Source organism: Haliotis rufescens, unplaced genomic scaffold (assembly GCF_023055435.1).
Source record: "Haliotis rufescens isolate VD_foot unplaced genomic scaffold, xgHalRufe1.0.p SCAF_6, whole genome shotgun sequence".
In the NCBI taxonomy this organism is placed as follows: Eukaryota; Metazoa; Mollusca; class Gastropoda; order Lepetellida; family Haliotidae; genus Haliotis; species Haliotis rufescens.
Genome location: NW_025964334.1, coordinates 29071719 through 29094546, shown reverse-complemented (window position 1 = coordinate 29094546; position 22828 = coordinate 29071719). Strand labels below are relative to the sequence as shown.

Genomic DNA, 22828 nt, shown 5'->3' with positions numbered 1-22828 from the left:
AAACACCAAACTGAGGTTTTTGGAAACGATGGGCAATAGGTTAATGAGCAAGTACACATTGCATCGTTGCATGGAGGTTATTAAAAATTGTTCCAGCTTAGATACCTCATTTGCAAGTTTATCAAATTAAGTTTATCGGGTTTGTATATCACATTGATAACACTATCAACTATGTCATAATACTACTTACTGCTCAACATTTACTCCCTCACTCACTTGGTTGTGCAGTATGTTCAGCGATTTATCTTGACCTGCTCAGAGGCTGATAACTGGCCCAGTCTGCAGCAACTATCACTATAAATTTCCGAATTTGATCTATAAATTTCCCTGTTCATGTCATTACAACTAATGTTATAAGTTGGCAGAGATGACTTGTATTAAACTGACAACAGGCCAATAAAGTGGAAATGGCTCTAATAAATAAAGTTTCATAATTACATTGAATACAATGTTTAAATACCTGTTAATATCATAAACTAACAACTTTTAAACAATCCCAATTTGCCTTCAAAAGGCACTTGGTTTGGAGTCCTAGATATATCCCTGTGCTAGATATCTTAACAGCACTATCTGCCCTGATTATTCCAGACTTGACAAGCGGACCATGATGCCCTACTGTGTGTGGGAGGAGAAACTCCGCAAGAGGATAGCTACTTGGTACAAGGTGCTTGATGACAATCAAGGAAATGCTTATAAGGTAGGTCCTTGGAGGCCAGAGGCTGATTAAGAATCTCCTTGTTACGGATAACAACTTGGTTTGAGTCCCTATAGTGGAACTATGTATGAACCCAATCTTTGTTTCTCGTCATATGTCTGGAATATTGCTGAAAGCAGTGTAAAATCATTCAGCGATAGAAACTAAACTCTGTCAGTCAGTCCATTTAATGATATAAAGGAACATTTTTAATAGGGCTGGGTAAAAAGGTCGATGATCAGAATTATCGTCGATGGGAAGAAATATTAACGATTATCGATTTGATACTTTTGTGATGAAATAAAGTTTAGATTACCGAAACAGACTTCTTATTGTCAATAACGTCAATTGTTGGAGACAGCAAGCAAATGTTTTGTTGTATCTCAAATGTCCACAAAATAAACTATGCATAAATGTGTCACTGCTCACCAATGGCGTGAAATATGTTGATTTCTTTCGGGATTTGCTTGCACATTTGCTTAAAGTTACTTCTCTTCTTGATAATTGATCGATATTTATTTAGCAGTCATCTATCTCTATAATCTATATCGATAGCCAGCCCTAATTTTTAGTAATTTCTGGTACTTGTCTCAGAGATACGTTAGCTAAATTGTGAATTTAGGTATGCACCATAACTGCTTTTGGGCTGGTGCTAGTTTGCAACCCCTACATGCTCTTTCACTTAGGAGCGGTCGGGTAGCCTAGTGGTTAAAGTGTTCGCTTGTCACGCCGAAGACCCGGGTTCGATTCCCGACATGGGTACAATGTGTGAAGCCCATAACTGGTGTCCCCCACAGTGATATTGCTGGAATATTGCTAAAAGCGGCATAAAACCACACTCACTCACTCTTTCACTTACTGGTAGACCTTTTGAGGGCATATTTTAAAAATGTCTTATCCCCATGGGCCCCGGGCAGAATGAGTGGGGATTCCGGATTAGAGTTTCCCCCAAGCAACTTATACTGGTTGTAAGACGGAATGGATCGGGTGGTCAGGCTTGGTGACTTCACGATGTGTCATATTAAATGTTAATCACTGGGTTGTTTGACCCGGACTCTTTTATTTACAGACTGATTTCATATGGCTTGAATATTGTCATTTACCCAAATTTTGCCAGTTACACATTCGAGTGAAACAATAATTCTCTTTGCAGGCTGCCTACAAGCTGGGTCTAGATGTTCACTTCTTTACTGTCCTAGGTAAGTACAGATTGGTGACAGGATCGGGGATGAGATTGGCTTCAAACGAAGAAAATGTTTCTAGGACATTATTGTGTCACTTTTAATTCTGATCGTCTTAATTTCTATTGACAAAGAAAAAGATATTTTGGGTTGCTCTAGGCATTAAGGAAAGTGCCAAATACATTATGTACCAGAAGTACTGAGCAATGGCCTACTTGGGATATTTTTAGAATAGCTTCAGTTACAGCAGTGTTGCTCAAGTCTTGCACTATGTAATCTGTGTGCCCAACCATTAGCCAATTTTTATGTGACCAACTTGTTTGATTCCTGCATCATAGGAACACACTGTTAGTCATGCTTGACAACTGATATGGCATTAGATAGCCCATATACTTTCAAGGTTCCTAAATGTTTAGTATTGGCTAACTGTCTTTTATATTTCTTCGATTTTGGTCTTAAACACTTGGCTTAGCCCCTAAAACATACTGTGCATTTCTTTTGTCCCTGGTAGGAATTCTGTCATAGAATAGGTACCCAGTACCCAGTGCTTGTCCTAGTAGTAGGCAACTAATGCAGGTTGAATGGTTACAGTGTATGGATCTGGTTGATTGTCATCATACCCTTACAACATGGAAATTTGCTCATGCAGTCGACCTCCTTGACCCAGACACAATTATTGACATGCAACCAAGATATGGCTGGAATAATTTACTGCAGCTTGAAGCAACGTTCACACTATCCACTTAGTTTGCTCTTAATGTCATGCATTACAATTCATGATTTCTGTTTGTTTGATCTTCAGGAAAGAAAGACCCTCTTGTGAAAAAGAGTTTCTATGAGCTGTCCTTTTATCAGAAAGTGTGGATTGTTAAAAGCTTATGTGACAACTGTATGGTGAGTGTGTAACCTGTATCATATCTTATCATGCACATTCAGGGATTTATTGAGATCTGCTCAGATTCCCAATTAGGAGTTCAAAATGTTCCAACACTTGTTCATATAGTTATAATTAATGTTATGGCTTGGTGGAGGTGACTTGTATGACTGATAAAAAGGAAATGGTTTCAGAATGTAATTGTACATGGTAAAATACAATGGTAAAATAGACCGCCTCCGTGGTCTTGTGGTAGAGCGTCCGCCCGGAGAGCGGAAGGTCCAGGGTTCGATCCCGGGCCGCGTCATACAAAAAGACGTTAAAAGATTGTACTTGTTGTTACCCTGTCTGGCGCTCGGCATTAAGGGGCTAAAACAAGGACTGGTCGGCTCGGAGTCAGTATACTGTGTCTGAGTGGGGTATTCATGTTAAACTGCGGCATGGTATCTCAGTGAGCTAGCACTATAAATCGGCATCAGTCCGGACTAGTACAAGCAGCCACACACACACATACACGTGCATGCACGTCGCTATATAAGTGCAATAATCTTGGACGCGACGTTAAACCCAATTTCACCTCACCTCACCAATGGTAAAATACCTCCAAAATGAAGAAAATAACTTTTACAGAATCCCACTTTTGACCAAAATATATTTTTTTCTCTGCATTTCCCTGCCTAAGGGATGATGGCTTGGAATCACTGACATACTATCATGCACACTTAACAGGCATAATCCTTTATTAGAAAAGAATCAACAAAATGATATTGTGTAACATGGCGACTCCACAAAATTACGTTTGAGGAAAGGGGAGATAATCATCTAAAGATCCCCAGACTAACATTGTTGTTTCCCTTTGACCTCTCAGTTCTAGTTGAGGTGCAATTAGAACAAACAGCCAGAATCTCCTCTGAACATAGTGAAACAGGCCACATCAAAGATGAAATGTTTAATGAGTAGAAGTTTGTCATAGTTAGTTGTCATACCCTGTTATCCTTCAATGGTAAAATATTTGTGTGGCCAGGGAAGTTCCTCGGTGAGGTGGCCACCATGGAAGACCACTTGTCGGCCATAAGTATATGTTTGCATGGTATATATATAATATTGGTGCCCTGGTGTGCTCCTTGTGATTCCTCTTTACATCCAAGAACAAGAGCACTAGTGACCTGTGAAGATCCAGGAATAGGTCTTCAGCAACCCATGCTTGTCGTAGAAGGCCACTGTGCTTGTCGTAAGAGGCGACTAACGGGAAACACACAAACTTCCCTCACTCATGTGAACTATTTTTTCCTGTGCAGGAGACACAGGAGTCACTACGTGATGCCATTGAGGCCCAGGCTGTGGAGGAGCAGCGGAGCTACCTGCTGGGCGAAGACGCCAAGGGCAACACGTACATCCACTTCCCACAATTCTGTGGAGCAGACCTGCGTGTGTACCGACAGGATCCATTTCCTGAACCTGAGTTGGAAAGTGACGTGGATGAGGAGGAGGATGAAGTGAAGGTGGGATATTTTTTTATTTGTTTTATTAACATTTGAAATGTTGAAGGAACAATAAAACTTCACTTTTTATCGAAGGTCTCTCATTGGAATTTCAGTTCAGAATTCATATCCAGTACCCTATGATTCGTAATATCTCATTGTTAAATATTGATCATCAGGGCCGTATTTCACAATAGGATCTTACTTTAACTTGAGCTTCAAAGTACTTTAACTTCCGATCATCGAAGTGCTCAGGTCACTTTGTGGAACAGGGCCAGGTGGTTTAAATGTGTAACATAGCTGATATTGTGTTCACAGACTGTTCTCTTGATTTCTACCACCAGTGGCTATTATGAGGTTATGTCCCTTGTATGTCCCTCCTATTGACCAATCAGATACCACCTCTCATGCCACTTGCATTTGCTTCAAACAAAATGAAGGCGCATTGCCAAGACAATCTGATCTTAATCAAAGTCTATATTGTGATGAAATGGGTGTTACCTCACAAAGTGCAGCAAATCACATGAGCACATTGATTGAAAACATGAAAATATTTGGAAAATATCTGTTGCCGTCAAGTTGGCGGTACACATGCTTTGCAAATCCTGCAATCGACCGAAATCTGCTGGGCAGTTTATGAACCGGATATTGATTTCGTTATGCAATTTTGATTGGACTATGCATAGACTCGTCAGTCTAATATAACTCCATAATTCCAGCCTAGTTTGGCAAGGGAGATTTAACTGACTTTAAAATTCCAGTTTCCACCCTTGCCCAACTAGCCTGGAATTCCTGGGCTCGATCGTAGCGCCACTAGTGGTTATTATGAGTTACTTCTAAGCCTCTCCTATGGACCAATCTGATTCCATCACTTGCATTTGTTTCAAACAAAATGGCGGCGCCCAGTCAAGACGATCTGATCGATTATCAAGATCTATATTGTGATAAAACGGGTCTTAAATCGCAAGGTGCATCAAATCACGCAAGCACCTTGATTAAGAACATGAAAAGGTTTGGAAAATATCTGTTGACAACGAGTTCGCAATGCACATGCTTTGCAAATCCTGCAATCAACCGAAATCTGCACGGGGGCTTACGAACCAGATTTCGATTCCGTTGCGCGATTTTGATTGGACTATGCATAGACTCGTTAGTCCAGCCAAAATAAAACTCCATAATACCAGCCTAGTTCGGCAAGGGTGGAAACTGGACTTTTAGAGTCATTTAATTCTCTTGCCTCAGGAAGATGTTCGTCTGTCCTTTTAAAGACATTTGTTTGTGTGACCTATAACTTGAAACTACTGCATAGATTCTTTTCAAACCCCTTCTATGCCAGTAGGAGTGGTGCAGTGTGAAGTATGATTTCAATATTTGGATTCTTGAAAAATACAGCTATTTTTCATTTTTTCACTTAGAATTTGTAAATTTAAACATCTGTGTGACCTATAACTTGAAAACTACTGCATGGATTTGGGGGGAACAGTTTCCATACTAATAGAAGAAGTGCAGTGCAAAGTTTGCTTTTGATATGTCGATTTTCTGAGAAAATATCCCTAAATATGAGTGTGACCTATAACTTGAAAAGTACTGTGAGGATTCTTTCTAATTGGGGGTACAGTTTCTATACCAATAGGAGAGGTGCAGTGCAAAGTTTGATTTTGATAAGTGGATTTTCTGAGAAGATACTGCTTTTTTTCATGTTTTGAACTTAGAAATATGTTGGAGTCAAGATCAGGGGTGATTTTTGCCTTGTTTAGTCTTATTTTCTTCTTATTGTATTACATTTCAATTTGAAATGGTCCTTTTATTTTTTCAATAGTCTAGAGCAGTCTGTTTATGATCATAAACACTGTCAATTTATGTGTGTTTGTCAACAGAGTGAAGAGGAGGAGATGGAGACACCACCGGTAAAGAAGAGGCGAGTTAATGGCAGCAAGAGTGCAGCTGGAGGAAGTGCTAGAAAGGTAGGGGGATTCTGGAAATACCGAGTGCCTCTGTGGTCTAGAGGTAGGGCATCCGCCCGGAGAGCGGAAGGTCTTGGGTTCGATCCCCGGCTGCGTCATACCAAAAGATGTTAAAAGATGGTACTTGTTGTTACCCTGTCTGGCGCTCGACATTAAGGGTCTAAAACAAAGACTGGTCGGCTCGGAGTCAGTATACTGTGTCTGAGTGGGGTATTCATGTTAAACTGCGGCATGGTATCTCAGTGAGCTAGCACTATAAATCGGCATCAGTCCGGACTAGTACAAGCACACACACACACACACACACACACACACACACACACACACACACACACACACACACACACACACACACACACACACACACACACACACACACACACACACAGACACACACAGACACACACACACACACAAAAAAAGTTTGGGTGCTCTCTGCTGGTTTTCTTTTCTAGGTCTGTCACACAGACTTCTCTATACTTTAACATGAACTGTCAAGATTTAAAATTGCTTTTTGAAGAGTGCCTTGATGACACTTTACATGCTAAAAATCAAGCCTTTCTCCATTTTGTCTGTTTTTTATGGGGAACACTTGTTTTCTTAATTTATTTTTTTTCATTCAAAATAGCTTGTCTTAATTCATTTACCTATCCATAACCACATAATTATCTTTAATCAAGCTGTCACGGATATGTTCTTGTTTAGGCCCCTGTTGGAGGACGTTCAAGTCGGAGATCGGCAAGGTTACCTGACACGGACGACACAGAGGCAGACAACACACCAAGCGAGATCAGCACTGAGCCAGGGTCAAGGTCACTGACTGCCACGCCCGAGATTGTGGACATGGAGGACGAGTGTCTGTATGCTCGGAGGACACGGTCAGGAAGAAGTTCCCGGAAAAGCCTTTACCGGAATGGGATCACAAGGGAGCTGGAACGGGCCCTGCGCAAGATCGGACGCTGTAAAGTTGATGACAGAGGGAGTGATGAAAGAGAGGAGAGCATGGCCAGTGATTCAGAAAGAGACTATGTCAGTGCTACAGACAGTAATCATAACAATAACAATTGTGCAAGTCAGCCAGACGAACAAGATTCATTAGACTGTGTGCCATCAGGAGGGCGGAGTAAGGGCAGTTCTGTGGAAAGGGGGAGTGGGGTGTCTAGAACTGATTCTCCAAGTCTGACGTGTGACTCGAAGCAAAATGGTGATAATATAAACATAATAAAATATGAGCCCGAGATGTGTGATGTAAATAGTGTGGATGTTAAGGTGGAGAAATGTGAGACTGACCTAACAGACAGCAACGGTGGCATGCAGTGTAATGGACGGACATGTGACACGTCGGAGGACAGCAAGAGTGCAATAGCCAATGGTGATATTCCTAGTGACAGCTTCACCAGGGATGGTTCTGCTGTCACGGAACATCAGGAGGGGAAGGGGAGTTCTCAGGGGAAGGGAGAAATGAGTGAGGTCAAAATGAAGAGTCACGAAAACGAGAACGTCGTGTTAGACGATCCGAAATCTGACTCAAGTGCTCAAAATGTTCATGGTGCTGATAACTCTACAGATTGTGAAAGTGATATTAAATGTAACATCGATGCAGTGAAATGTGAAAGTGAGGTAGGGGAGAATGGTCAGGACTGTTCCAGCGAGATTGGCAAAGATGATGACAGCAAGCCGTTCATGAAGGATACTGATGCCAAGAAGCAGAGCAGCTCTGAGGTGAAGACAGAACCAGGTCAGGATGAGAATGAATGTGGAGTGTCTGTGAAGGAGGAGGCCATGTCAACGGAGGAAAAAGTTCAGACTGATGCAGCAAAGATTGAGGAGGAGGAAGAAGAAGAAATAGTAAGGAAATTAGTAGTGGCATATAAACCTGTTAAACCTTGTCAACTTGAACTTCATTAACATGATGTATCATCCATTGGTGCCAACCATAACAATTTTGGTGTTATAATTATGCTTTGGGGCTGAAACACTTTATGCTTCTACTCATCCCAATTACGATTTTTGTTATTTTTTTTCACGAATTATTTACATAAAGAAATATCACAGAGAGCAAATTGTTAATGCTCCAGTGACATGAAGCATTCTACAGCCAGACTATGATGACAATGATACAAGTTGTCTGATTGGTTGTAATGTTAAGACACACTCAAGTAATGTTTTTGCGGATGTAGACAGGGAACTAAATGCATGTACACTGATAATACTTTGGAACGAGTAACATCACATTGTTTTTCTGAAAATAACTTATTTTGTGTAACATGATGAATTTTAGGAATTTGTGGAGCTTTGACAACATGTTTCACTTACGTCTAGACATGCTAGACCCAACAAAATTTTGAAGCGAAAACCCACATCATTGTACTCTTTTTCACATGAAATTATGCTTTTTTACCCCACTGAATACTCCCAAGATTCAATAAGGGTTGGCAGGTCTATCATTTCAGCTGTATCGTCCCTTCAGAAATCTCAGAATCCTCATCAGTGCTATTACTTGACCTGCTCAGGACAGTCCGATATTTATTTAATGGTCCCCAGGACTACAGGTTTGACTGTGTATCAGAAGGAAGAGTGATGTTACTGAATCATTAAAGCCCTCCGACATTACATGCAGGCTGAGCTGTGTTACCGTGTTTACTAATGCATACAGTGTCTGAGTCGGGCCATGAGGGACTCAGGCTCGGCAATTAGCTGTGTAGAGTTGCATGACTTGGGCATGCCAGAAAGCTGTGTTGTGGGTTCAAATCCTAGATTCATTCTCATGATGCTTCCTTTGTGTTAGTAATGGATGATATCTGTTTGCTGCTGCAGCTGCCCGAGTTGGGATCATTTGAGCTGATGGCAGACAGCGTGGAAGATCTCCGTGTTCTGGCAGAGAAATTTGCTGAGCAGCCTGAACCACCGACTGTCAGCACTCGGGGAAAGAAGCAGAAGGTAAAGTACAGTTTAATGTCTGCATACTGGGTCATTCCTCTCCATCAGTAATACAGACTGGGTCATTCCTCTCCATCAGTTATACATACTGAGTCATTCCTCTCCATCAGCTATACAGTCTGGGTCATTCCTCTCAATCAGTAATACAGACTGAGTCATTCCTCTCCATCAGTTATACAGACTGGGTCTTTACTCTCCATCAGTTATACAGACTGGGTCTTTACTCTCCATCAGTTATACAGACTGTGTCTTTACACTCCATCAGTTATACAGACTGGGTCTTTACTCTCCATCAGTTATACAGACTGGGTCTTTACTCTCCATCAGTTATACAGACTGGGTCTTTATTCTCCATCAGTTATACAGACTGGGTCTTTACTCTCCATCAGTTATACAGACTGGGTCTTTATTCTCCATCAGAATTACAGACTGGGTCTTTCAAACTCCTGGATCAGCCTCTGGAGTCCTATTCAGATTTTACATCTAGAGAAAAACTTAATGGCAGTTTGTTTTACTAAAATGAAAGTAATTGTTGGTCACTGGAAAACCTCCATGTACAAATAGCTGATTGACTGAAACAATGTTGTTTGTTGTAGTCCAAGCCGACACCCAGAAAGCGATGTGAAGTGGAGCTCCACGCCCGTCTTCTGTACCTGCTGAAGGAGCTGGAGCCCTGGGAAACCAAACTGCTCCAGGCCCGACGGAAAGCTCGGGTCAAGATCAGGAAAGAGCTGGATGAATTTAAGGAAGAGGAGTTTAAGAAACAGGTGAGGTGGTATTACTAGCTGTTTATGCGGGTGGTATGAAACAGGAAGTTCGGGATATATGAAAATATACATTTTTAAACTTATCCTACTTCACTCTATGCATTTCTCTTTCTTCTTTCAACTTCTATGTGGAAACATGCCTAAAGAAAGATTTTCTGCTTCTTAAAACAATTCATAAAAAAAACCCAGCATCACCATGGTCACCTCCCAGCAATCTGGGTCATGCATGCTTTCTTGCTGGTTGATGCATGCTTTTCTTGCTGGTTGACCCACACACACTGGAAACATGGTTTTACCCAGCCAATTCATTCTCTTTCTAATCGCCACCTTGTGGTGACATGTTTATACACCTAGTGGATTCATTTGGTTTTTTTACCTTTTTTGTCCATTTTCCCTCTTCAGCTGGCAAGTTTTTGTTTCTACTAGTTGTTTTTCATCATAGACAACAGTCCAATTGCCATCCCGCATGTCTTGCTTGCAGATGGGTATTTTTGTCATCAGACCCTCATGATATCTGTTCTGATAGGTGCGATGTACTCAATGCCGTGAGCAAGATAGACTCTATAGATAGACAACTTTAACCAAGAAAATTCTGGTGAAAAAGCCAAGCCTATCAGCGAAACATCAGCACCTTTGACGAATGTAGATTTGTCAAACCTGCGCTGCCCCGTTTTATCTGTTGACAATGATGGTGTCAACTATAGTTTTTTGAAGTCGTTTCTTTCATGACCAGGGGCCGAAGACCTGGGTTCGATTCCCGACATGGGTACAATGTGTGAAGCCCATTTCTAGTGTCCCCCGCCATGATATTGCTGGAATATTGCTAAAAGCAGCATAAAACCATACACACTCACTCACTCACTCACTTTCCTGACCACTCAGCCTAGTTTGAAGACTGTACCTTTATCAGCTTTGGTGATAAAGCCTACAGGCTTGGATGTACAGAAGGAGCTTTTGGCGACCAAACCTGTTTTTTGGTCACAATCAACCGTGACCTCTCTTACTGTTACGATGTCTATCCGAGATTGTATTGCTTCCTCGTCACCTTTGTCTTTGGTCGCTGAGATTGTCAAGCCTCCGCCTGAGGACATACCTAAGACTGCAACCTTGATCGTACCCCCTTCAGTCACTCCTCATTGCTCCCTGTCTACTGCCAGACGTTCCAGATCGCCGATCCAACGCTCTCTTCCATAGAGGTCTACACCGGGTTGCCGAACAGATTCGTCGGATTCGTCTCTAGATTCGTATAGATCTTTCTCTCAAGGATATTCTCATGAGGATCATTGATCCTCTGATGGAGATAAACCTGTGAAGTCTCAGCATTCGACGGACAAATTGGCTTCATCAGTTACATCCCTCAACTCTAATCCACGATTATCTAAGGTTTGGCGTTCTAAGAAGATCCCTGGATCAACATACTTCGAAGGTTCGACAAACATCCCAGGATCAGGAGTCCTCGGGGATACATCATACTTTGAAGGATTGACAATACTCTTAGGATCGACATTCCAACAAGGTTTCGACGAACCTCTACAGATCGACTATCTTCCTTAGAACGCTACTCTTCTAGGGATTGGTGGTCTAGAAATCGATCATTCACTCCATTGTCTTTCAAGGAGAGATACTTTAGACTCCTCACGTATTGGTTCGGAAGATGAATTTTATACAGACTCTATTGGACATGACATTTGTTGTACCTGACTCGTTCTTCTTCTAGTCATCCTAAGTTGCTCTAATGAATATCATCATCAAAGACAAGATTTATTTTTTAACCCTGCTTCGTAGAGTGCCTACACAAACCCTATACATGTGGAACACTAACAATACTACAGAAACACTCTTCTCCCGTGGCGAGGATACTCCTATAATACTGCTTACCCGGATTATCATCCTCAGCTGGACTACTATCCTTCTCCTCGCCAGGACTTTACCTCTCCTAATTGGCACAGAGACAGCCCTTGTCATTCAGCTACTATACATGGTAGTTTGTCTACAATACACCGCTCAGGTTCTCTGTCTCTGCCTCTGGTTTGACGTGCACCTAATGTGACTACCAGATGCTCCAGTAAGCATAAAAAGAGATGCCAAGTTGGTTGGTCTTATCGTCCATGGGAGATAGCTCTACACCTATCTTGTAGAATCGATTGGCCAGATACATTCTGAATCGATGTAAGCCGTACATTGTATTGTTTGGCTTTACAATTACCCTCACTCATGTATAAACATGTTACACATATTGTACCCGATTTCTTGTGTTTTCCTCTGTTCACGCATCATGGTCACAACACTCTTTGAGGGTGTTTCATCCCTATCCATGAACTTTGTCTTATGTCACTAGGCAGTGTTACTTACCGTAATATTGTAGCCCATTTCTGGTGTCCCCCACCATGATATTGCTGGAATATTGCTAAAAGCGGCGTAAAATCAAACTCACTCACTCACGACCTAATATTGTTCTGCATCACTGTTTAGCTCCAGCTTCCTCATGTATATCTCACATTTTTTGTCTTTATAGACTAGGGAGTTGCACCCCACCTACAACTGTGGGATAGTGTGTGAAAGGGTCAGTTTAAACAATTGTAAATATACAATTTTTTAAACTTACCCTATCTCACACGCTATATGCCCACCCGTCCATCCCTGCATCACAATTTCTTTAGCCTATTAAGCTCCAGAAAGAGTTGGGTGGGGAAACCCTTCAGTGCGTGTGGGTCAACTGGCAAGAAAGGCATGCATGACCCAGATTGCTGAGTGGTAACCATGGTGATGCTGGCTGTGTTCGAGTGAACTGTTTTTTAAGAGGCTGCAAATCTTTGTTTAGGCACGTTTCCTCTTAGGTTTGAAATAAGAAAGAGAAATGCATAGGGTGAGAAAGGATAAGTAGTATGAATATACAATTTATTGTAAAAATTACAAATTGGTTGATGCTAAACGTTTTCCAGGTGTATATGTTCAAAAATACCAAATCTTATGATGGGTATGGCCCTTGTCTTTTGTAGGATGTGGAGAGTTGGAATACTGAGGAGTCCGCCATATCATCCAGCGAGGACACAGATGAGGATGCCGGGAAGGATGACCAGGTGGAGGTGAAGGTCAAGAGGTCAATCATAGCACCAACACCAATTTTAACTGACAGCCGAGACAGCTTGGCTGGCAATGTTGAGGAAGAATATGAATTGGATGTTAGTTCTCGTGGGCGGCTACGCAAGCGGAGAGTTATACCCAACAATATCGAGGACCAGGGAATTAAGAAGAAGAAAGTCATCAAGTCTGGAGAAGAGCCCACTTCTCCAGCCCACATGCCGAACATACTTCAGAAACAGATGAAACCAATGACATCTTCAACAGTGATATCAGTTGCTGGGGCCTCCCCATCTATCCAAGGTCTCTCGGCCAGTAAGATACTCCGTATGTCCATTCTAAATCAGACTCAAGGCAAGACCAGTCTGATTTCACCAGGAGCATCTTCTGGAAATATCAGACTAACGTCGTTGACAAGCGGTGTGTCAGTTACGCAATCATCTCATCCAGTTATTCAGAGCCTTCTCACAACTCGGCAACAACAAGCAGCAACAGCACCATTACAACAAGTGAGACCCAAGCCATCAGCCATGCAGACAATAAGACCCCAGTATGCAGCAGCAAAACCAGGAGTACTGCAGGCATCTCAGAAACCATCCCCTGGGAAACAAACTTTAGAGGTTGCAGGAGGTAATGCCCCAGCAAGTACCCAAAAGATCCTCAACTCCCTACCTGCCAGTGTTATACAACAGTTGCTCAGACACAAGGCTATAAAAATTCAAACCACAGGACCAGGTGGGACGACCTTGTTCCTCACCTCTGCTGTACCAACCTCTACATCTCAGCCCAGTGCATCACAACCACAACAGATAGGAGTCCAACCACAGCAACCAGTAACTTCATGTCAACCAACACAATCTGTGTACACCAGTCTCCCTGGATCGCCGGCAGATGTGAAGGTGGCAATTCCATCTGTATCATCAGCTCAGCATGTAAACCAGTTCACAGTGATCAACCAATCTATGACTGCTTTGCCAAATGTAGTTCCTTTCTCTGCCTCACCTAACATAGTTCCTTCACTGAATCCAAATATCATAAGTGGAGCAGGAGCAGGAGCAGGAGCAGGCACCAAGCCACAGTTGTTGGTAGGAACCGCCCCTGTTGCATCATCACCTAAACCTGTGATGTTAACACAACAGACAAGTCCCAGTCAGATATCCCCAAATCCATCTCTGACACCTGATCCGATGGAGCAAAGTAGTGCAAAAGCATACCTCACCACCAACATTGTATCTCCATCTAAACAGAAGTATGCTAGCAATGTTACTGTAAAAGCCTTACTGGAGAACAGGGCCTCCTTAAAGGGCCCAGATTTACAAAGTATCATTAACAGAAGTGAAACAGTTGATGGCATGGCTAGCCTGTTATCCAGCATCAGGACAACTGAGGCTCCAGCACTTACCGCGAAGACCAACATCAATCTCTGCAAGGTTGTACTTCCTGCCACTGGGGGCCAGCTGAAACCCCGAGTTGTGAAACTACCTACACAGGAAGCCCTTGATTCTGCCCTTCAGTCTGTTGTGACATCGGTCCGCACCTCATTGCCGACAGCTCACATCAAAGTGCCATCGCCGGTCACCTTACCTTCTATACAGCCTCGTCGTAACGTAACCAAGACCATTCAGAGTATGAAGGTCCCAATCCCTGCTGCGCATAGAGTTGAATCTACTTATTCACCCATTACTGTAACATGTCCCTCCAGCGTTAACCCAAGTGCCTCCGAGTCCATCACCAGTCTCTCACAAGTTACCAAGTCGCCAATTAAGACAGAGTATGTTGTACAGAATCCAACAGCAACAAGCTCTTCTCAAAAGAACATGTTGTTGAAAGTTGTGCCTCAGAATTTCCTCACTTCTCAGGGTCTAGTTCAAGGTTACCTGACTCCGCAGGGCTTGGTGATACCACAGAACAAGCAGACTGTGTTGTCTGGAGGTGTGCAGATTGCATCCTCTGTCAATCTGGGTGGGGCTGCATCAACCACCAAGACTAACCAGGTACATGTTGCTCTCAGTAATTCAGGCAAAGACACGGTGAGTCAGACAGCTCAACTAGCTGCAGTCAAAGCAGTGCAAGATCCTGGAAAACATATACAGTTGAGCTTTTCTCCTGGGAAGCAAACAATTTCACCCGCTTCTGTTCAAGGACTCTCAGCAGTTAGTATTGCACAAGGTTTGAACATAATGGGTAAACAAGTAACTGGAGATGGTAATCCTCAACAAATGACAGTTCAAAATCAACCAGCTACATTGGCATCTGCTTCAAATGTGATCAAGGCTGTCAAGAATACACCTCTGTTATCCAAGGTTGCAACTCCAGCAGCTGAACTTGTGAAGCAGATTGCTGCAGGACAAAGCACCATGATCCAAGGCACCAGGATGATGGTCCCAGCAGCATCCACTATTCAAGGCAAAAGCACAGTGATGACAAATGTTGGTGGGAAAGTGCCTGTGTCTGGTCAGCAGACTCCAGCTGTCATTCCAGCATTGATGGTTGGCCAGCCAGCTGTGGCCAGTACTCCTATCACACCTAGATTGCTTGTTCCAGCACAACAGGTTGGTGGGACTCCTGTACAATACGGCAAGTCTATGAGTATAAATTCATCTGATGTGACAAATAAACAATCCAACTCTGTACAGCTTACAGGAAAAGGTCAGACACCCTTTGTGTTGTCACTTGGCAGTGGTCTTCAGAATGTTATTCTCTCCCCTCAGAAAGAGGCATCTAGTCAGTCAGCTAGTCACATACAGAATGCCACTCTCCAGATGTCTGCTCCTCAATCGTATAGCAAACCAACAGCAGTACCACAAAGCGTTGCAACCTTACAACTACCTGTTCAATCAATGCAGCTCAATCAGCAGCTTCTAAAGCTGACACCACAACAGTTATCCTCTGCTTTGCAGATCTCCCCACAGCAGACTCTCTCTGGGGTGCAGGTTATCCAGCCACAGCAGCAGCAGCAGCAGCAGCAGCAGCAGAAGCAACAGATCTCAGTCAGTGGATCCGGTCAAACCGTAGCCTCAAAGCAAATCATACTGTCACCACAGCAACTGGGCAACGTTGCCATGAAACCAGGTGTCAAGATGGTGGCTCAGCCGTCAGTAGGTGCTGGTATAACTGCACTGATTAACAAGGCTCCTCAGTTCATACAGCAGAAAATGGCAACAATCCAAGTTGCAGCATCCCCGGGACAGCAAGATGTGAAAGCCCCTGTTCTACTTCAGCAGCACACAGCACCAGCAGCAGGCCATATTGGAAAGGTTCTTCAGGTTGGTCAGCATCAAATGCTTATCAGCAAGTCCCTTCCACAACAACCTATTTCATCCGCTTCAGTTCAAACATCAAAGCTACAACCTTCATTTAAAATGCCTCTCTCCAACATTCAGCAAAATCCTGGAGTTCAATTTGTGTACTCACCAACTGCGAATACAGCAGCCTTGGCACCTGAACCGATTAGTGCATCCTCAAGCCCTTCAATCCCCAATCTTGGCACCAACAGAGTCTCCATCCAGGCAGCTCAGGCCTCTACTAAAGCTGCACTCCAGGCTCATCTCAGTCAAACCAAGGCTTCAACCAACATCCCAGGAACTAAACCAGGAACGTCCACGCTTTCTTCCATGCTGGGTCATGAAAAGGTGAAAGTTGTGGCTAAAACATCTCCTACCAATCTGATTGTGTCAAATGCTAATATTGTCTCACAGGTGGTTCAAGCAGCTGAGGCCAAGTTTCCAGCTTCTACAGTGGTTAACAACATAATACAAGCTGCCAAGGCGAGTGCTGAAGGAAGCAAGGTTTCCCCAACTAAGATAGTATCACCTCTGCTTGAAGAAGGAGAGGGAGATGGAACAGGCAGTAAGCAACAGAAACTTCTGTTATACAACATTGGAGGACAGTTGATGACTGCACAGGGAGTCCCTGTCACTGTAGAACAAGGTGTTCTCAAAGTATTGCCACAGGCAACAATCCAGATAGGCAACCAGATGCTCACAATCCGATCTCCGTCCTCGGCCATGGTAGAAAGTCCAAGTCCACCAAAAGGAGCTCCTCATGATGGTACACCCAAAACATCTCTGAAGCCAACACAACCAGCATCAGCCCAACAAGGAACTAATACCAATGTTCTTGTTCAGGCTAACATAGCAAGTGCAGGCCTTGGCCCGAGTAGTGTCATCAGTCCAAGCATCCAGTCTGATGGTAAATCTTTGCCGAGTAATCACTCCCGAACAACTACCCTGTCACCAGTTTGTACATTGGCCACGGCCGACCAGCTCACGGCACAAAGTCAGCAAGCGTTTCCAGGCACACTTGATAGTGGTGATCTGCTCTATGGAGTTGACAACCAGCAGGAAGGATATTCAATAGCAAATAATGTTCAGACTGGACTACAAATGACACAGACAGTAGTTGGGCAAACAGATTCCAACAGTACTGTAACAATACGTTATCCGGTTTCTGGTGAGCCACAGACCGGGCAGTTGATGTCAACTGTGGTAGATGAGCCACAGGCACATCTGGTGACCTCTTCCAGTGTCAGCAAGACTAAACCAGTTCTCCAGAAAACAGGCAGCAGAGAGGAAGCTGCTCTGAACCTGTTGAGTCTTGCAAACATGTCGGACAGATAAACATGAATGATTGGCAGATTATGAACTGTTGAACACTGTGGCCTTTGATACTGGATGTTGATAGTTTGGTGTAATAAGACATGGACTATATTGTGATTTCCGAGCAATACTAGCTGCCAATGATGTATTATGTATGATTTTGCAAAATCTGTACCATGTAATCATTTTCTGAAACAGTTGTGCATACATATTGATTATGTAGCAAGTATTACCTGTGTGTCATTCATGGTTTCACTTGTGTCTCAGTTGTCTCAGGCTGCATAATTAGGACTCTCTTGTTCTAGACCTATACAACACACATCACAGACCATAGGACAAGGGGTGTCATCATTCCATTGTCTATGTACTCAAATAAGGGAACGTCACCATTCCATTATGTATGCAAACTTTGTTCATTTGCATTAAATAGCTAGCACCTTGGATAGTTACCAGATATTTTACACCTTCATGTACATACAAGACATAATTCTCTACGTTAGTTCATGTTTTCTTTATTGTACAGAGAATGTCAAATGACATTTAAGCTCGGGAATCAATGCGATTCCAATGGCTAAGTTTAACTGAGAGAGATGTTAGAAGTTTGATCGTACTGTAATTGATTTTAAGGTTTACTTGACCATGTCCTTTGCCAATGAAAACTGAGATTGTTAGATTCTGTTGTTTGGGGATCAAAACTCATATGCTGACAAAACGGCTAAAATTGTATCTAGCCATTGTTCTTTAGCTCTTGTTTACCTGGCCCTGTTCCACAAAGCAACCGCAGTGCTAAGATCATCACAACTCCATTACTTTAACATAGACCTGCGATCATCGCAGTTCTAACATCGCCTTGTGGAACGGAGCCCAGAAATTGATCCAGCATGTAACTTACAGCACCGCTAGCGGAAACCGTGCCCTGGGATCTGCCCTGTAAACTAGGAGGGGCAGCACAGCAGGATTGGATACAGATGTGAAGAAATTAAGTCTTAATTCAGAAAGTAATCATGATAATTGAGTAATGAATTATGGAAATCGTGAAATATATGTCAGTATTTCCTTATTTTATGATTTCATGTTATCAGTTCATTGCGAAATGTATTGAGCTGAGATGTTGATGAATTAGTGTTACAGTGCGCATGGGAGTAAATAAGTATGTTATGTATGTCAGGAAGTAGCTCTGAGAATGTTGGTGGGGAATGCCCCTATCATCTAACATGCAGTGTGTCACTATTAAGAGCGGACTTTGGGGGATCTATGCTGGTTGTAAGAGGGGACCGAATGGATTGGGCGGTCAGGCTCAGTGATTGCATGTCATTGTACCCCGACTGTATGGATTGTAGCTCATAATTTTGATCACTGGATTGTCTGGACTCCTATTAACAGGTCGGTATCATGTAGCTGGAATATTGCTAAGTGCAGTGTTAAACAACAACCAAACAAAACACTTTTCAGAGTTGCTTCCTTTAAATGTACCTAAATGTCCTATGGCAGTCGGTTTGAATTCCAGATTCCCCATGATTTATCACCCTTGTTACATCTACGACCTGTGCCACTTCAGGCTTTCCTCCTACATTAAGCTGATATACTCTGATATAACTGAAATACTGTTCAGATCAGCATTAAACCCAACTGAAAGTGTTGAGGAATCCTCACTCAACATGCACCATACCTGTGAGCTTTATCATTATTATTATTTTTTTATTTTTTATATTTTTTTGGAGGGTGGGATAACATGGAATTAGTGGATTATTTAGTGATTTAAAAAGTTTTAGAGCTCAGAAAACTCTGTTGAGACTGGTGAAATCTTCAGCATTATTTATCAGTTTAGTATGTCAGAGGTCAAGGTCAGAGCAAAGGCATTTGAGACTAAAATGATAAGAAATAAGATGATAAGGATGATAATAATCCATGGTTGTATTGATAATGTTATATTTTTGTCATTTTGCTCTCTAGTGCCTGTGGTCTGGGGTGTATAGCTGACTATTAATTGTTAATCCTCTGCTGTTCATCTTCCATACTTCATAAGTTTGTATACACTAGTTCCTCCATCACCTGTGAATATATATGGCCGCTTTGTGGAGACTGTCGTCATCTTAAACCATCAAATCAAGCCATGGCCGGGTTCCAACAAGAGGGAAACCAGGGAGTGCTGACCAATACACTCTCAGATTACATGGCACAAATAGCAATATTGCAAATACATGTGCAGCCTTGTGGCCATACTTTCTACATGTTTGCTTCAGTACAGGCACTGGTAGTGTATGCACAAGGTTTTTGAACAAAGGGGCTCATTTGACAGCCTCAAAACATTACTATCTATGAAGTATTGACGATGGACATAGAATATTATATTTTCTTTATAGCAATAAAGTGCATGCAGCCCTGCTTGTCCTTTTACAATACTGTGTATGTGGTGGCTTTAAGAGGAAATTGCTGAGCCTCATCACAACCCGGAGAGATAGTGGTAATTGATTATCAATAAGTTTGCAAGGCACCAAGACTGTATATAGTATTTATTCATACACTACATGTCTGACATTGTCATGATTCTGTTCAGTCATAGTTAACTTATTTGCTAGCTGAGTACCTATTTTGATTATTTTAAGTTTTCTGTTGATATATTTTTACTTCCTCTGCGAGATAGCAGAGTGTATTTTACCACTTTCCACTGCAGTCATATTGTGAACCATCTTTGATATTTTGGAATGACTGAAATGCAATCTTCTATAAAACTACTGTGTGTTTGTTAATTCTTTTAGTTCCTTTTTGTTTAAACTTGACCATAAGCTCCTTCATGCTTGAGGTGAGAAAGAATTAGTGTGAAGGTCAGGTGACATGCCCTACATAACTGAAATACTGTTCAAAGCTGTGTTAAACCCATCTCTCTCTCGCTCCCTCCTCGTGTTACCTGGGTTTCACCAAAGGGATAAACATCCACGACCTACACCACTCCTGGCTTTCCTCCCGAAATACTATTCAAAAACCTACTGCATGACAATTCCAAAGCCTGTTTCTTGGTTGTTCCACTGTGCTGGAGAGATTGCTACAGATGTAGGTTTATTGGAAACGGGACCATCCCGGTGTCAGTGGCCTCCAATAGAAGGTTACTCACAGGGTAACTGGCTGACTGGCAGCTGGAAAAACCAATACAGACTGTCCAAATAAAACAAACTTTACAACACGGCTAAGTTAACATTACTTTCTGATGAAATCGCCAATCCTCAGCTTCAACATTAAACTGGGTAATATTTTTTTACAGAGGCAACAATTTAAACACATTTTGTGGAAACAAACTATAGTCAAATTTAAGGTCAAGGTGAGGTGAGACTCAAATTGGGTTTAACGTCTCGTCTAGGATTATTACACTTATATAGCGACGGGCATGCACGTGTGTGTGTTCTGTGGCTGCTTGTACTAGTCCAGACTGATGCCGATTTCTAGTGCTAGCACACTGAGATACCATGCCAAAGTTTAACATGAATACTCAACTCAAACACAGTATACTGACTCCGAGCCGACCCTTCCTTGTTTTAGCCCCTTAATGCCGAGCGCCAGTCAGGATAACAACAAGTACCATCTTTTAATGTATTTTGGTATGACGCGGAGGGGATTGAACCCCGGATCTTCCGCTCTTCGGGCGGACGCTCTACCACTAGACCACGGAGGCGGTCTATTTAAGGTCAAGGAAATCTGCTGTGTATGCATGATTATCCATTGTATTCTATATCCATTCTATTGTGATAAATATCCCTGGACCCATTTACTGATATTGTTTGTTTCGGAAGTGACATCACCATGCAGCTTCATCTCATATCAATAAACTGCCACAGAATTTGTTTTGCTCATGAGCTTGAAATCAACAACCAATCAAAATGCCTCGGTGCAGATCTATACTAACGGAAAAAAGTAACTGTGCTTCATATAAGGTGGTGTAAATGTCATGTTATTGAAAATAACCTAACATTTGGTCATTCGTCGGATCAATTTTTGATCATAAATTCATTAACAAAACCCATACCTGGTAACAGGTAGTCAGAGCCACATGCCCTAAACGAAGGGTGGTGTAACAATTCAATTAAAGTCGGTATCGGGTGTCACCACCATTTGGGTTAATATAGGTGAAGCAGCGGCGCACTGAAGACACCAGATCATTGAAAACAGCCAGGGGTGTGATTGGCGCAGCTGAGCTTGCGTTACCGACTGGTTCTGGTCCTGTGGTTGATGTCCGTCTACCGAACATTGGGCATGTTCTATGGCGGAGAGGTCTGGAGAAATAGCCGGCCTTGGCAATACAGCAATGTTATGCTGCCTCAAAAGGTCTGTTACAATACGTGCAAAACTTGGGCTGGTATTTACAACGATGAGTTGTGTTCTCCCATTAGTTGTGATACCAACTCATACCATAACACTTCCACTCCTAATCTGACGACGATGAGTAAAACTTTCTGGAAGCCTATAGACCCTTGCACGACCACCAGAACTGTCCAGATGAAACCTGTACTAATCTGTGAACATACTGCCCCAGTCTTGTCTGCTGAACTTCAGATGCTTTCTACACATTGGGCTAGGCGTGCCTGCCGGTGACGTTGAAGCAAAACTGGGCTTATCGCTGGAAACCTCCCCTCTTTTAGAACGTGTCGCTCTGTCTCCTGTTTGGCATCAGGTCAAAATATCGGACAGAAAACCTAATTCCTTTAGTTCTGAGGCATAACCCCAACCTCCAAAAAAGCAACAAATAACACAAACAAACAAACAAAACTTGTTGAAAAACATTTGTGGGGTTATTATAAATCATGCCATTCTATATTACGCACTGCACTAGATGGACTTCCACTTAGGTAGGTTGATTTTGCCGTGGAAACTAGCAGGGCCCTCAAACCGTCTCCCCACACATCCCACCCCTAAACGTAAGAAAATATACTGAACAACAAAAGTCCCTGTGACATTGAATAAGATTTAATGCATAGTTATGTTTTTTACCAAATCTGAAACAATTTCGGTTTGCAACAGATAAAGACCCCTGTAAGTGTTCAAATAGTTGAATTTGCCATACTGACTGAATATGCGTGATTTCATAATAAAAACATGAACATGCCAAAATGTCAATTTACAAATCAATAGAGTGTGTGTCCAGCTCTGGTTGCGATGCAAGCAACACATCTTCGTCTCATGGAATGGACCAGGCGTCGCACAAAGTCCTGTGGGATATCTGTCCATATCTGCTGGAGCATGTTTCGAAGTTCCTGGA

The 22828-nt window shown here is 42.5% G+C and overlaps 1 protein-coding gene across 1 annotated transcript in view; it reads left to right on the top strand.

Moving 5' to 3' along the window:
• LOC124141060 (uncharacterized protein KIAA2026-like) overlaps positions 1-20315 on the top strand; it is a 36296-nt gene extending 15981 nt beyond the window's left edge. The window contains exons 6-14 of the mRNA XM_046508941.2: positions 589-697; positions 1848-1893; positions 2678-2769; positions 4048-4251; positions 6108-6194; positions 6900-8042; positions 9012-9134; positions 9731-9901; positions 12901-20315. Coding sequence (XP_046364897.2) covers positions 589-697; positions 1848-1893; positions 2678-2769; positions 4048-4251; positions 6108-6194; positions 6900-8042; positions 9012-9134; positions 9731-9901; positions 12901-17601 — 6676 coding nt within the window. The 3' untranslated portion in view covers positions 17602-20315. The remainder of the gene's footprint in view (positions 1-588; positions 698-1847; positions 1894-2677; positions 2770-4047; positions 4252-6107; positions 6195-6899; positions 8043-9011; positions 9135-9730; positions 9902-12900) is intronic.
• The last annotated feature ends 2513 nt before the right edge of the window (positions 20316-22828 follow it).